Raw genomic sequence first — 14,800 nt, forward strand, 5'->3', positions numbered from 1 at the left:
ATTTGAATGACTTCCAATGTCATTTAGTTTTTTTGTCTTTCTGGTTTGACCCAGAGAAGCACCAATAAGTTTCAAGTATTCCCATGTGGTTTAGAAGACTAAAGGTAGTGGCATGAAACCCAGCACCAAGAATTGTGCAGAATTCTTGTGGGAAAGGAATGTAAAGAAAATATTGGGGCCGGCACCCCGGCTCAATAGGCTAATCCTCTGCCTAGTGGCGCTGGCACACCGGATTCTGTCCCAGTTGCCCCTCTTCCAGGCCAGCTCTCTGCTGTGGCCAGGGAGTGCAGTGGATGATGGCCCAAGTGCTTGGGCCCTGCACCCGCATGGGAGACCAGGATAAGCACCTGGCTCCTGCCTTCGGATCAGCGCGGTGCGCCGGCCGCAACGCACCGGCCACGGAGGCCATTGGAGGGTGAACCAACGGCAAAGGAAGACCTTTCTCTCTGTCTCTCTCACTGTCCACTCTGTCTGCATTTAAAAAAAAAAAAAATTGGATGTTTTGTCTAGAACATAATAATTAGGACAGATAATTAGATGTTCTGATTTTCAGATGTTTGAATTGCAATAAAAGGAAGTTTTTAAAAAAAAGATTTTGTTTTTATTTTACTTGAAAGAGTTACTCAGAGAAGGAGAAGCAGAGAGAGAGAGGTCTTCCATCCGCTGCTTCACTCCCCAGATGGCTGCAACAGCCAGAGCTGCGCGGATCTGAAGCCAGGAGCCAAGAGCCAAAAGCTTCTTCCAGGTCTCCCATGTGGGTACAGGGCCCAAGGACTTGGGCCATCCTCCACTGCTTTTCCAGGCCATAGCAGAGAGCTGGATCGGAAGTGGAGCAGCCAGGATGCTGGGATGTATGGGATGCTGGCACTGCAGGCGGCAGCTTTACCCACTATGCCACCATGCCAGCCCCTAAAAGGAAGTTTTGATGTGCTGTTTCAAAAAAAAAAAAAAAAGGTCATGGAGAATATATATTATGAGAAAGTTATGTGTGATTTTTAATTTATTTTTGCACCAAAATAAATGTTTTGGGTTTTTTTTTTTTTTTTTTTTTTTAAGATTTTATTCAGTTATCTGAGAGGTAGAATTACAAAGAGAGGGAGAAAGAGAGAGAAAGGTCTTCTATCTACTAGTTCACTCCCCAAATGGCTGCAACGTCCAGGGCTGAGCCAATCAGGAGCCAAGAGCCAGGAGTTTCTTCCAGGTCTCCCATGTGGGTGCAGGGGCCCAAGCACTGGGCCATCTTCCACTGGTTTCTCAAGCCAGAAACAGAGAACTGGATCAGAAGAAGATCAGCCAGGGCATGAACCAGCATTCATATGGATGCCAGTGCCGCAGGCGGAGGCTTTAGCCTACTGAACCACAGCAGTGTTCCCTGTTTGGGGATTTTTAAGGCTTATTTAAGAAGCATAGAGATAGATACTAATATTAGCCAAAGGTAGGTATTTCTTCACACATTAAAGTAGTTTTGATCCTGGCTTTCTGCTAATGTGAAAATATATTGCCAATTGAAACATCCTTCTATTTTGGAGCTTTATAATTATTTTGAAGATAACAACTGTATACCTGGTATTAGAAATGTGTCATAATGGAGAAATGAAGAGGTATCTAAAAAACAGAATGAAACCCTTCTCAGATAATGAAGCTCAACACTTCATGTACCAGATCATCACAGGACTGTTGTATCTTCATTCTCATGGTATATTACACCTGGACCTCACACGTAATATGAACATCAAGATTGCTGGTTTGGGTTGACAACACAATTGAAAATGCCGCATGAAAAGCACTGTACTTTATGTGGAACTCCTAATTACATTTCACCAGAAATTGCAACTTGAAAGTGCACATGGATTTGAATCTGATGTTTAATCCTTGGGTTGTATGTTTTATACATTACTTATTAGGAGACCACCTTTTGACACTGACACAATCAAGAATACTTTAAATAAAGTAGTATTGGCAGATTATGAAATGCCAGCTTTTTTGTCACGAGAGGCCAAGGACCTTATTCACCAATTTCTTCGTAGAAATGCAGTGGATCGTTCAAGTCTGTCTTTAGTAATGGACCATCCTTTTATGTCTAGAAATTCTTCAACAAAAAATAAAGATTTAGGAACTGTAGAAGACTGCATTGATAGTGGACATGTTACGATTTCTACTGCAGTTACAGCTTCTCCCAGGACCAGTACGAGTGGTAGTTTATTTGACAGAAGACTTTCGATTGGTCAGCCACTCCCAAATAAAATGACTGTATTTCCAAAGAATAAAAATTCAAGTGATTTTCTTCTGCAGGAGATGGAAGCAGTTTTTATACTCAGTAGGGAAATCAAGAAACTGGTGATAGTAGAAGGGGTGGGGTATCCAAGATGCAGAAGAAAGGCCACATTCTCGATATCGTCATGGAGCCCATTCCTCAGATAGATCTGAGACCTACAGCACTCAGTCTCGAGCAAAGACGTGTACAACAGGACGGTGTCATTCAGAAGAAATGCTTTAGAAGTCAAAAAGATCAGAAGTAGATGAAAATGAAGAGATACTTACCCACAAACAGCAATGTCAGTATTTTTCACTTATTTATTTTTTGGTAAACCAGTAAACACTGTGCTAATGTAATTAAAGTTTCATCTAACCTAAGGGGTTTCTCAGGACAATGAATGGTACTTTCTTAAAACACCATCAGGTGGTCCTGAGGTACTTCTCAATTATCCTTTTTAAAAAAAAAAAATATTTATTTGTTCAAAGGGAGGGTGACAGAGGGAGAGATAGACATCTTCTACTGGCTGGTTCACTCCCCAAATGGCAGTGGTGATCAGGGGTGGGTCAGGCCAAATCCAGGAGCTGGGAAGTTCATGTGAGTGGCCGAGGCCCAAGTTCTTGGGCCATGATCTGCTGCTTTGCTAGGTGCATTAAGAGAAGCTGAATCAGAACTGGAGAAGCCAGGACTTGAATCAGCACTCTGATATAGGGTGCCAGCATTGCAGGTGGCAGGTTAGCTCACTGTTCCACACCAGCCCCAGATCTTCATTTCTTGATTGGAAGAGAATTAGAGTAACTGAATTATGCTTTAAATTTTCCTTTAAAAGTTAGTATGTTTATAAATGGGTTTATAGCATGTGTTTAATACTTAGGTACTTTTAGTTTCCCTTTTTCTTCTATATAGAGCAGGAGTCCAGTGCAAAGTACCATGTAAATATGTCTGTAATAGTGATTATACACATTGAAAGACAGGAGGTGAGCCTTAGTGATGAGTAATCATAGTACTTGCTACTTCTAACATGAAAACTAATTGAAGCTTTTTTTTTTTCTGATTTTTAGAGCAGTAGCCATCTAGAAACATCACAATGGGCATTTTGACATGGAAGTTTAGCTTTTTAGAGACAATTATTCAAATAGTGTTTTCTACAATTCTAAAATTTTCAGGTGTTCAAATAAAGATATCCTCCTTTTCTATTTCTAATATTTTTGATTAAAAATGTACATGAGATTTTTTATTTAAAAAAGTTCTTCAGCTTTTAGAAAATTGCTGCATATTTTTCTTTCTTGCTTTTCACTTTAGACTTTGGAGTATAAATATATTTATTTTACTTGAAAGTCAGAGATACACACAGAGAGAAGGAGAGGCAGAGAGAGAGAAAGAGTTCTTCCATTCACTGGTTCACTCCCCAATTGGGCACAACAGCCAGAGCTGCACCGATCAGGAGCCAGGAGCTTCTTCCACGTCTCCCACATGGGAACAGGGGCCTAAGCACTTGGGCCATCCTCCACTGCTTTCCCACACCATAGCAGAGAGCTGGATCGCAAGTGGAGCAGCCGGGTCTCAAACTGGCACCCACATGGGATGCTGGCACTGCAGGCGGCGGCTTTACCCACTACGCCACAGTGCTGGCCCCTGGAGTATATTTTTGTGTATAGATGAAGTTCCATTTTTTTTATTTCCTTCCAGATAGTTGGCTAGTTGTGCTGTGTTTAAAAAGCCATCTTTTTTTATTGGATTAGAAACTGCTTTGTCCTGCATTAAAGACCTACAAACTGGAGTCTGCATTCTGTTTCCATTTCAGCTGTTTATTCCTACACCAATATTTCTTTTATTAGTGTCTATTAGTATGTGTCTGCTATCCAGTATGGCTGGTTATCCCCTCACTTGTTTTCATTTTCCACCAACTTTTTGCCTAATGGATTTAGTAACCACTAATGATAGTTGCCTTTATTTATTATTTCAGTAGAAATTATTTTTAATAATCTTTAAAATTATTCCCTTGCCTTTTTATTTTTTAAGTGTATATCCATACAGTAGCCACTTGAAAGCTGAGTAATTATTGCTTCCTCAGTTAATAATTTTTTAAATAATTCTTTTGCTTGTCTTCTCTAACCCTCAACAGATTGAAGAAGAGATGTTGGCTTTACAGAATGAACGCACAGAAAGAATACGAAGCCTGCTGGAGCGTCAAGCCAGAGAAATTGAAGCTTTTGACTCTGAAAGCATGAGACTAGGTTTTAGTAACATGGTTCTTTCTAATCTCTCCCCTGAGGCATTCAGCCACAGCTACCCAGGAGCTTCTGGTTGGTCTCACAATCCTACTGGGGGTCCAGGACCTCATTGGGGTCATCCCATGGGTGGCCCACCACAAGCTTGGGGGCATCCAATGCAAGGTGGACCCCAGCCATGGGGTCACCCCTCGGGGCCAATGCAAGGGGTACCTCGAGGTAGCAGTATGGGAGTCCGCAATAGCCCCCAGGCTCTGAGGCGGACAGCTTCTGGGGGACGGACGGAGCAGGGCATGAGCAGAAGCACGAGTGTCACTTCACAAATATCCAATGGGTCACATATGTCTTACACATAACTTAATAATCGAGAGTGGCAATTCCGCTGGAGCTGTCTGCCAAAAGAAACTGCCTACAGACATCATCACAGCAGCCTCCTCACTTGGGTACTGCAGTGAGGAGCTGAGTGCACATGGTATATTTTAGTCATTTTTGTAAAACGTTCTGTTTTGTGTTTACTGATTGGGATGTCATAGTATTTGGCTGCCGGGTTTTGTTTTGGTTTTTAAACTTTCGGGGAATTTTTGGAAAGGGGAATTGGTATTAAACATATGAATGCATGTGTGTGTGTGTGTTTATACACGCACTCCTATACACACACATCATGCATGTGGTGCAAAGAAATTGGCTACATAGGGGGTATTTTCTGAACACTGCAAAAAATAAAATGCAGCAAAGTGGAAGTTTGTGAAAAGATCTAAGCCTTCCTCTTTATCCCAAATTCTTATGAACCACTCACAGCAAGCAGCATTTGCTGAGTAAGTTATTATGGAACACCCTGCATCCCCTCACCAGTGTATTTTCTTTATTAAATTTATTTGACTTCTCAGCCTCATTTGGAGTAACTAAAAGAAATCCATAAACACTAAAGGATTGCATTGACTTTTTCAGGTGGTAGAAACAACTTAGTTCCTTTTCTGAATGCTTTGTAGATTTGTCAGTGATTTTTGTCCATTCAGTTGTGCCTTCTTGTGTCACAGTGAAGTGGAAGTGGTTAAGGAGATGACAAGTTGTGTGGGAATTGCATTAACAAACCTGTGAACCTTCAAAGGGGAAGTCCAGAGGGTGAGAGGGGCCTTGGAAAGGTCATTTGATGAATATGTCTGATGTCCGAGTGAGGATATGAAGCCTGTATATCCTGACGTTTTGTTGCTTAAACTGTGATATATCATCCTAGCAAAGCTCTAGAATCCCCAAGACCCCAGACAGTTCTTCTGCTTTATACAATAACAAAGATACACAGCCAATATACATTGAATGCCAGAGGTATTTGAATGATGCCATATTTGCAAAACTGCCATGTATTGAAATTCTCGTCACACTACTTCAACATAATTTGTTTATCCCCTTTGGCTTATGGGATTTCCTGTTTACAAGTAGAATAGCCAATTATTTAAATCTTTAGTTGCCATAGTGAACCAGGAGTCACTGAGCCAATGACTTTACCAGCTGCTGACTGATCCTCATCACCACTGTAAATTTTTGTCACATGCGCAGGTCCTCCTCCCCCCCCCCCCTTCTAGTTGCTATTTTTGTTGCTGCAGTACTTTACAAACTTCTAGTTCATTGAGACTTAGTGACTATTTGGCATCATATTAACATCACACAATAGGAAACACCACTTCCAGAAGTCTCAAGCCTCAGTGCTGAAGTACTACTGAAAAGGAACTAGGAAGTTTGGCAAATTAAAAAAAAGGGGGGAATGGGTGGTTATTGTGGTCAGGGAATCTCTTGACAAAAAGTAACATTTTTTGGGGAGGGAAGGGCAGCATATTTTGTTTTGTTTTACAATGAAGGATCAACCCAATGTTGAAAGCGGGTGTTACTTGGTATTCTATTACTTGTATGGAAATTGAATTGGAGTTAGGTGGGAACTGTGAATATGACTTAAAGGAAAAGGATGTCCATTTCAGTGACAGATTGGAGTTTCTTACAAGTTCTTGTCCTCTGCCCAGTTGTCTTGAAGGGTCTTTGCTGCTAACACTGGATCCTGCTTTTCATATAGTCAGAGAGCTCCAAGGTAGAACTAAATCTCTCTCTCTCAATAATATTCTTCATTTAGACCAAACTAATGACCAAATAATAATCTATCACTGTTGAAGTCTTGGTTTTTCTTAACTGAATTTTAAATCTCCAGGTATGTCAGCCCAGTCTCCACAAGTCTGCTCCTTTAAGAGCTTCTGACATTGATTTGAAGGTAACTGGAAGAAATATTAATATTTTAGTGTAAATATTTTTAAAACCAAGATTACAGTGGAATTTACACACAGTTTTAGAGTGTTCCCTGTAACACTCTGATTTACTATCCTGGTGGCCATCCTTCAGGTGGTCACTGTTATATAAACATGAATGAAATGTAAAAGAGATTTTTTTTTCCTACTATCTTTTTTGCATTCAAAGACAAGTTAACATACAATGTTTGGAACAAATTGAGAAATCTACCTATTTGGAGTAAAATAATTAGAGAGCTTTACAATTTACTAAAATGCTCAAAAAGTATAATGGAATTTGATATCTTTAAAGTAATTCTTCATATATCTGGCCCCTCTGTACTACTAGAAAAATAAAACAGGGAAACAGGTCAGTTTTGTGTGCAAAACTCTTTAAATCCCAAATACTACCAGTGATACATTTAAAAATAAAGTTGTGAATGTAAATTAGTGAAACTGAATTACTGAGCCCATTCAGAGTAATATGTATTTATAAAAAAGCATGATTGAATCTTGACTCCAAATGTCTGTCCAGTAGGGCTTTCATTTAATTGTGTGGCAACCAGTTTTACATATAGGTCAGGACTATTAATCCAGATTTATACTATTAATTTTAATTCAAATATATATATAGTTTGCAAAAATGATTCAAATGAATTGGTTTGTGTGTGTTTATAAGATCTGACTTCTAAGGGATCTCATACGTAGTAGGAATCATCAGAGAGTAATGCTTGTAGCAGGAAAATTTGAAAGGTTTTGAGATTTCCTAAAGAAAGAGTAAGCACTTTGCTCAGTCAGTGTGCAAATCTCAACATTTGATCAAATTAACACTACCTCCTTCCCAGTGTTGGTGTTAACTCATTATATGTTTAAGAGAAATAAAAATGTGGGAAATATGTATACCATATCATAAGTTATAAATGCTATATCTGGTATCCAGAGCCTGACAGTAAAAAGTTTCTTGTGTTTGCTCCCTCTCCCTTTTTTGAGGTTAGCATTTTAAAAATGCAAATCCTCTTAAATGAATAAATTATCTCTAATTGGATTCCCTTCCCTTTGAATGTGTTTTTTCCTCCTTATTAAAGTCAGCTCTGATCCCAAATTATAGTATCTGATAATATTGTCCTTACATAGATAATGTTAGCTGAAAACTGTGTTTATATGGTTTTTATTCAGAGCTTCTATTCTTTTTAGTAATTTCTGTACCTAGAGATGAATAGTCCTCCATTTGAAGCTGCACTCACGGAAGCAACATGCTTCATAATCTCAAGTCAAGGATTTATTGATAAATTGAAGTGTTTAACATAGTCCTTATTACTTTTGGCTGCCTAGACATCAGGTAAATACCATTCAGTCCACTAAAGAAACTATCCTGGATACTCCCTCCAACTCCATGAATTTTTCCTCACCCTCTTTTCAAAAACTGAAAAATTATGAGTATCTTTTTCAGACCATAAGGCAGACTTTAGTTACTTTCTGCTTCTGTAAGTACTAAATGTCTAGCATTTTAAACTTTTATAGAATACATGTGTTGGACACTGGAATAATACTATTTATTTTCACCTGTGAAAAATAACTTCATTGTACTTGAAACACCTCCTTTGCATTTCTCCATTTGTGCCATTCACTAGTGGAAATAAATTGTATTATACCATCATCTACTGGCTTTTTAAAACTGTGTTTAATATGCACATTTTTGGTATAGCTATTATCATTTGTATGTATATATTGTATATACATATGAGTGTCTATATGTGTATAGATAGATGGATGTAACTCATACTGTACATTTCCATCAGGGCGCTTAAGGTTCTGTTGTTTTTGTTTGGTTTTGTTATTTCAGTCCTCAGTTAAGGCAAGAATGCCAGTGCTTCTTACAAATGAGTACTCTCGGTTGATATTTATGAGAAGGTGATCATTAGATGCAATCTTTTCCTTTTTAATCCCCTCTTAAAACTTGTGTGAGTGAAGAGAAAGTTAAGCAGAATATGGAACCATAATTTGCAATTTAGTAAAATAGTGCTGGGGAAGGAGCCATTTCATGTTGTGATTCAATAAAAGATAAGTGATGCAGAGAGAAATGAACCATAGCAAGTTAAGAACACTGATGGTGATTCCTCTGCAAAGATGATTTAAAAACCAATAAATCACAACCTTCTATGTAGTCTCTATACATACTTCTTAGTAGTGATGCCATTGATCCTCCTATTATTTTATTCCATTAATATTAATAATTATATATTTTGGTGAGGATCAGAAGAGCAAAGAGAAATACTGCTAAAGTATCTAACATTCTCCTAAACTGTAAAGTCTACAGGAAATGGCCACTGGGAGAGAAAAATATGGTATTGGTGTGAGGTGCTTTCTCCTTTTAGCTGCCTCCTCTTGCTTGCTAATAGTAAGTTCTTTGTGCACCTTCTACCCATTCTGAGCCACTATTATTCAAGCAGAGATTTGGCCCAACACAGCAATCCTTTCCTTGGAGGCTTATATAGTCCTGTGTTTTGTCCCAGCTCACAATGTGAAGTGTCTTAGTGTGTAGTCAAGTCAGAAAATAATGTATGTAAGGTATATAAGTGTGAATCTTCCTTACTGATGGAAGAAGAGGATTTCATTTTGTAGATAGAAAAGAGCCTCTCTAAGGAGCAGGGTCAAAACTTGGGCTGTCATCTTCGAGCTGCTTACCAAAATACAGATCGTTATTGAAGAGACACAAAATCAGTTTTGTTTTCTCCATCTAACTTAAGTGTCCCAACCAGGTTGTAGCACTGCCTTTTAAAAGGCATTTACTCATTCTTAGTTGTTAAGAACTGGACATTTCCCACCCTCAGATTCCTTATAGAGTGAAGAGTGTTCTGTACACTTAGCAGACTTGCCTCTTGTATGCAAGGACTACTGATTGAAGTCTGTTTTGCTGTGTGTGGTTATGTTGTCTGCACTTTGATGAAATCACTACAAATAGGTCTACATTGGAAATGACTTTTAGTTTTATTAAACACTGTCTGGAAAAAGAAAGTGAAGCTGAGAAATCTTCCTTTATTGTGCATTTGTATTTTCTACTGAATTCTGGTAGCCCCTGTAAAGTCAAGTTGACTAATTTTTTCCTCATTTTTATTTAGACTTCAAAATTTCATTCACACAAAGGGACAGAACCCATTTGGCCTAAGAGTAGGCTTCAGATCATAAGAAATTTTATAAATTAGTATGCACCTTATCTGCCTATTGTGGGTTTCTTAAACTTGCACTTCCACCTACCCATAGATATCCTTTAGAGAGAATAAAGGCAGAGAATTATTGGGGAGCCATTTACTATGTCACCATCACTGTTTGCCAGCTATCCAAATTTTGTGAAGCTTCCAAGATTTGTGTGTGTGTATGTGTCTGTTGGAGTGTATTTTTTATTTTGTTTTAAATACAAAGGGTTCTTTAAAAAAAGAAAAGGGTTAAATTTGCTCTGAAATGGCAGGATGCCCACCAAACTTAGAAGTCTGAACATCTGTAGGTAGTTTGCCATGAAAAGTGCAAAGTGTGATGTTATGAGTGAATGAAGAAGGGTATCAGTGCCCAAGGATTTCCCCCAAAGTACGGGTAATTCAACCTGCACAGTTTCCTTTCACTCATAGTTTTTAGCAATTATGAGTGAAAAATCCTGTAATTATCTGTAAATATGTAGCTAACAAATTGACTTAGTTTCTGTATTTTTTTGTTTTTGTACTAAAGTTTATAGCTCTGTGCCCCTTAGAGAGGAGTTGCTGTCATTGCCAGTTGTGGTCCTAGCATCTAATCCTGAAATCATCCTAGGTGACATTTTTAGAATTAATGCCTAAGTGTTGTTACACAGGGAGAAATGAAGCTTAATCATTGGTCAGGTTTGAAGTCTTTTAAAGCGAAATAATTTTATTTAATATAATGATTACATGTCCTCAGTCATGAATGAGGTAAGGAACCGCCCTCCCCCAGTGGCCATGTTTACAGAAGTGTGTTTTGTCTGTGAAGTGCAAGTGTTTGAATGTTGATGTAAATTATGCAAGTGATAACATTATGGTTTGGGACTGTTTATTGGGCTCTGTAACTGAATTTTCAAATGAAATGAACTATGCTTATTGCTGGCACATTGATCCCATTTCTGGAGCATTTGTCCTGATTCCAGAGCTACATAGATTCCTTTTGCATTATCCCCACTTAACCTCCCTTTCTGTGATATGCCTTGTAGCCAAGGTACTGAAGACTGGTGACCATAGCTGAGGGAAATGCATTTCGTAAAAATCCATAAACCCTCAACTGTATGCTTTCAGTATTTGTGTTTATATGTTTCTATGGCAACTCTGAGGTCAGTGGTTTAGAAATGAGATACCAATGTTAATGAAAAGTGTGTACTCTTTGCTTTTGCATGGCTTGGCTTAGTATCCAAGGTATATTAGGGCCACTTGAAAGCATGAAGACCAGTTATATGGGAACAGGTTTCTCTCAGTGGCACATTTTGCTTTTTCTGAGCCCTCAAAGACATTGCCTAGGCGTGAACATTACTGTTATTATAAATTGCACATGGTCATGGAGTGAATAAAAAGGGTATGATTAAAAAGGATGTAACTGCCTAACACTTGCAGATTCTGGCTGGTCTTTGTGGCGATTTGGCACATATTAAAAGACCTAGGGGATATTAGATCCCTTCTAACCCTTTTTCCTTTTTTTGGTCATAGTCAAGTACATTTAGTTTATAAGGATGTTGGCTGCCCATGGTGTATTGCCACACAGCCTTCTCTGGGTGCCCATTCCAAATGTACTCTTCTCTTTCCTTGCATTTCATAGTATCAAAGAAACCACCACCCCTTCTTCCTAATAGCATTTTATGATTCTTATTCCACATTCAATGGGAATTGTGCCTATTTAGAGTGCCCCTCTAATAAATTACAGATGTCCCAAAATAATCCAAGCCAGAGACATAAGGTGGGAAAACATTTCAAAAAAAAGAAAAGTCCACTTGAGGCCAGTAATTTACCTGACAAGGTATTTTACCCCAGTATCTTGACACTTGAGGAATGAGCCTATTAAGAGTTACAAGTGGTTTCCTAGAGTAAAACCTAAATGAGGAGGGATGTGTGGGGTTTCTATTAGGATGTAAGTTTGTTCTTATTTTACCTTTTCTTTTATGATCTTTTCCCGCTAGGTGAAAACAGGTTAATTCATCATCATCTTTTTTTTTCTTTTTTAGTATTTTCTAGGGAAATTTCTACAAAAGCAATGGTCTGATGTAAATAACATTTTAAAGTATAGTGCACATAACTTCCCAGACTGTTCAAATCGGATAATTTGTAAATGCTTTAGAGTTTTTTAAATTAACACTTGTGTTGCTAAATCCTATTTATGTAAGTCTGCTAAGATTTTTAACCCACTTAAAACTTCAAACAAACATTTAAATAATGGATGGGTTACTATGAGCAATTAAGCTTTCAGAACCCCCATGTTTTAGTTTATGAAATGGTGTAATGCGCATTAATGAGGTTGGAGAGACTATGAGAAATATGTATAGTGTATATTTTAAAACAGCTTTGCTTGTATTGTGAAGATTTAAAAACAAACTTGAGATTTTTAACATAACTATTAACACAGTTTTAACATAAGTTATCCCACTGGGTTTAAGAGCATCTTGAATGTATAATCCTTTTTGTAACCCAGGTTGGTTTCTGCTTTTACCAGTCATCCAAACATATTATTTATGTTTTTAGTTTTATGTACTCATTTCCCTTTGTTTTTCTCAAACAGCATGATTTTTTTGCACATGTAGAAATTTTTAAAAAGAAAAACTAATACATCATTTTCTCTGGATTTTCTTCACTTCTATCTTCCCTTCTACTAACCCTTCCTTAAAGGCCATATCACTCCATTTGCATTATTTGTGCAAATGCCAGGGTTGGTTTTTATTTTTATTTTTGCTATTTACCTTTTAAAAAATGCTTCAGTCGCTTTTTTTATTTAAAAAAAAAAAAAAAAGAAAAAAAGCTGTAACCTTATCATTTCTGAGTAGACCATTGAGAGATGAATGCACACCTGAATAGCCCAGGACCAGCTTTGGTGTCTAAAGGGAATATTCTAAGCAAAAGGTTCCTTCCTAGAAGTGGTATATATATTATCCACAGTCTATTTTGGTTATTCCCACGAGTCAGGGGTCCAGGTAAAATGAGGGTTATCAGCTAACTGATGTTATCATTGAGGTTCATCAATGAATTTGTACATTTCTAGTTCCCTTTGGTGAAGGGAAAAATGATGATTTTGCAAGACCTAGATTTTGGCTTGGTTTCTTGCCTCCTTTTTTGGCAGCCTTCATCTTCTCATCTCCCAAAGCCCTTGATCCTGTAGGGTTTTCATGATGGACGAAGGACCTGTGGTCATTAAAACTGGGACTGATTTTTTGGGTGAGAGAGTATCATGTTGAAAGTGTGATGTTCCACCACTTTACCAATGACTGATTTTAAATGTATGCAGTCCTCTCAATTTTTGGACCAAACAGATGCCTACAGTGGAGGCTTAGCAAGGGCTGTGATGGGGAAGAAGCCTCCCTCCCTGTCCGTGCCAGCTGGCAAAGGCGGCTGTACAGATGTGCATTTCCCTTCGGTAGAAATGGTCCACGGCACTAACTGGTAAGGCTCCTTGTACAGCGTATTGTCAGTGTTCTTCTGGTTCAGCATACCTGATAGTTCATATATAACCTGTATTAATTGTATAGATTGTGCATTTAAAGCTGTTACCAAGTTGTCAGAACATAAGAGCGAAAACAAGGTCATATGTAATATTTTGTTTGTAAGTATCCTTTGTATCATAGCAAAGGAAATGTTTAAAAAAATCAACTGTAATAAAGTAATTTTAGTACACAGAGTGTCTGCTCAGTTTTTAAAGATAATTTTATTCCCATAAAGTATACTTCAATTCAGTGACTATTGGATTATTACTTCTTTAAGATTTATTTATTTATTTATTTGAAAGAGTTACAGAGAAAGAGAGGAAGAGACACAGAGAGATGTCTTCCATTGGCTGATTGACTCCCCAGATGGCTGAAATGATCAGGGCTGAGTCAGGCCAAAGCCAGGAGCTTCATCCCCATCTTTCATTTGGGTGGCAGGAGCCCAAGCACTTGAGCATCTTCATCTCTCTCTCTCTTTCTCTCTCTCTTTCTTTCGAGAGAGGGAGAGATCATCTATCTAGGGGTTCACTCCCACAGATGACCACAATGGCCAGTGCAAGCCAAGCAAAAGCCAGGATGTAGGCGCTTGATCCAGGTCTCCCATTTTGGGGGCAAGGGCCCAGACACTTGGGCCATCTTCCACTGCTTTCTCAGGCACATTAGCAGGGAGCTGGATTGGAAGTAGAGCAGCTAGGACACAAACCAACTCCTATGTGGGATGTCTGCTTTGGTTAACAGGCAGCGGCGCTACCAGTTACACCACAGCGGCAGCTGCTGCATTTTTTTTTAAAGATTTATTTATTTGAAAGGCAGAGACATAGAAATCTTCATTTGCTGACTCTTTCCCCAAATGGCCACAATGGCTGGAGCTGGGCTGATCTGAAACCAGGAGCCAGGAGCTTCCTCCAGGTCTCCCACTTGGGTGCATGGGCCATACTTTCCCAGGTACATTAGCAGGTAGCTGGATTGGAAATGGAGCAGCCAGGAATTGAACTAGTGCCCATATGGGATTCCAGCACTGGTGGTGACTTTACCTGCTAGGCCACAGCACCAGCCCCCAGCCCCTGCATTATTACTGAATCTTGGGCACTGTGCTGGGTGTTGGGATGATTAATGAGTAACTACTTGATGAAGACATAAACTTGCAAGTCTACTTGGTTAATAGTACCTACTTGTATGTGCTTTTACTATTTCATTATCTCCTGCCAGCCTATATATCTCAATCTTTTCATATGGAACAACTCCTAGAATAATTTTTTAGGGCTGGTGCTATGGTGCAGCAAGTTAAACCTCTGCCTGCAAACAAGTCCTGGCAGCCCTTCTTCCAATCCAGCTCTCTGCTGTGGCCTAGGAAAGCAGCAAAAGATGG

At 38.7% G+C, this 14,800-nt stretch overlaps 1 protein-coding gene and 1 pseudogene across 6 annotated transcripts in view; both read left to right on the forward strand.

Annotated features, from left to right (window-relative positions):
- Positions 1 to 13,625, forward strand: part of TAOK1 (TAO kinase 1) — a 176,922-nt gene extending 163,297 nt beyond the window's left edge. For all 6 annotated transcript variants that reach the window (XM_051824587.2, XM_051824588.2, XM_070061154.1 and 3 more), the window contains one exon: positions 4,380 to 13,625. In XM_051824587.2, the coding sequence (XP_051680547.1) occupies positions 4,380 to 4,841 (462 nt within the window). In that variant the 3' untranslated portion in view covers positions 4,842 to 13,625. The remainder of the gene's footprint in view (positions 1 to 4,379) is intronic.
- LOC138846175 (serine/threonine-protein kinase PLK4 pseudogene) lies at positions 1,494 to 4,040 on the forward strand (annotated as a pseudogene).
- Positions 13,626 to 14,800: the final 1,175 nt, after the last annotated feature.

Source organism: Oryctolagus cuniculus, chromosome 17 (assembly GCF_964237555.1).
Source record: "Oryctolagus cuniculus chromosome 17, mOryCun1.1, whole genome shotgun sequence".
NCBI classification, from domain to species: domain Eukaryota; kingdom Metazoa; phylum Chordata; class Mammalia; order Lagomorpha; family Leporidae; genus Oryctolagus; species Oryctolagus cuniculus.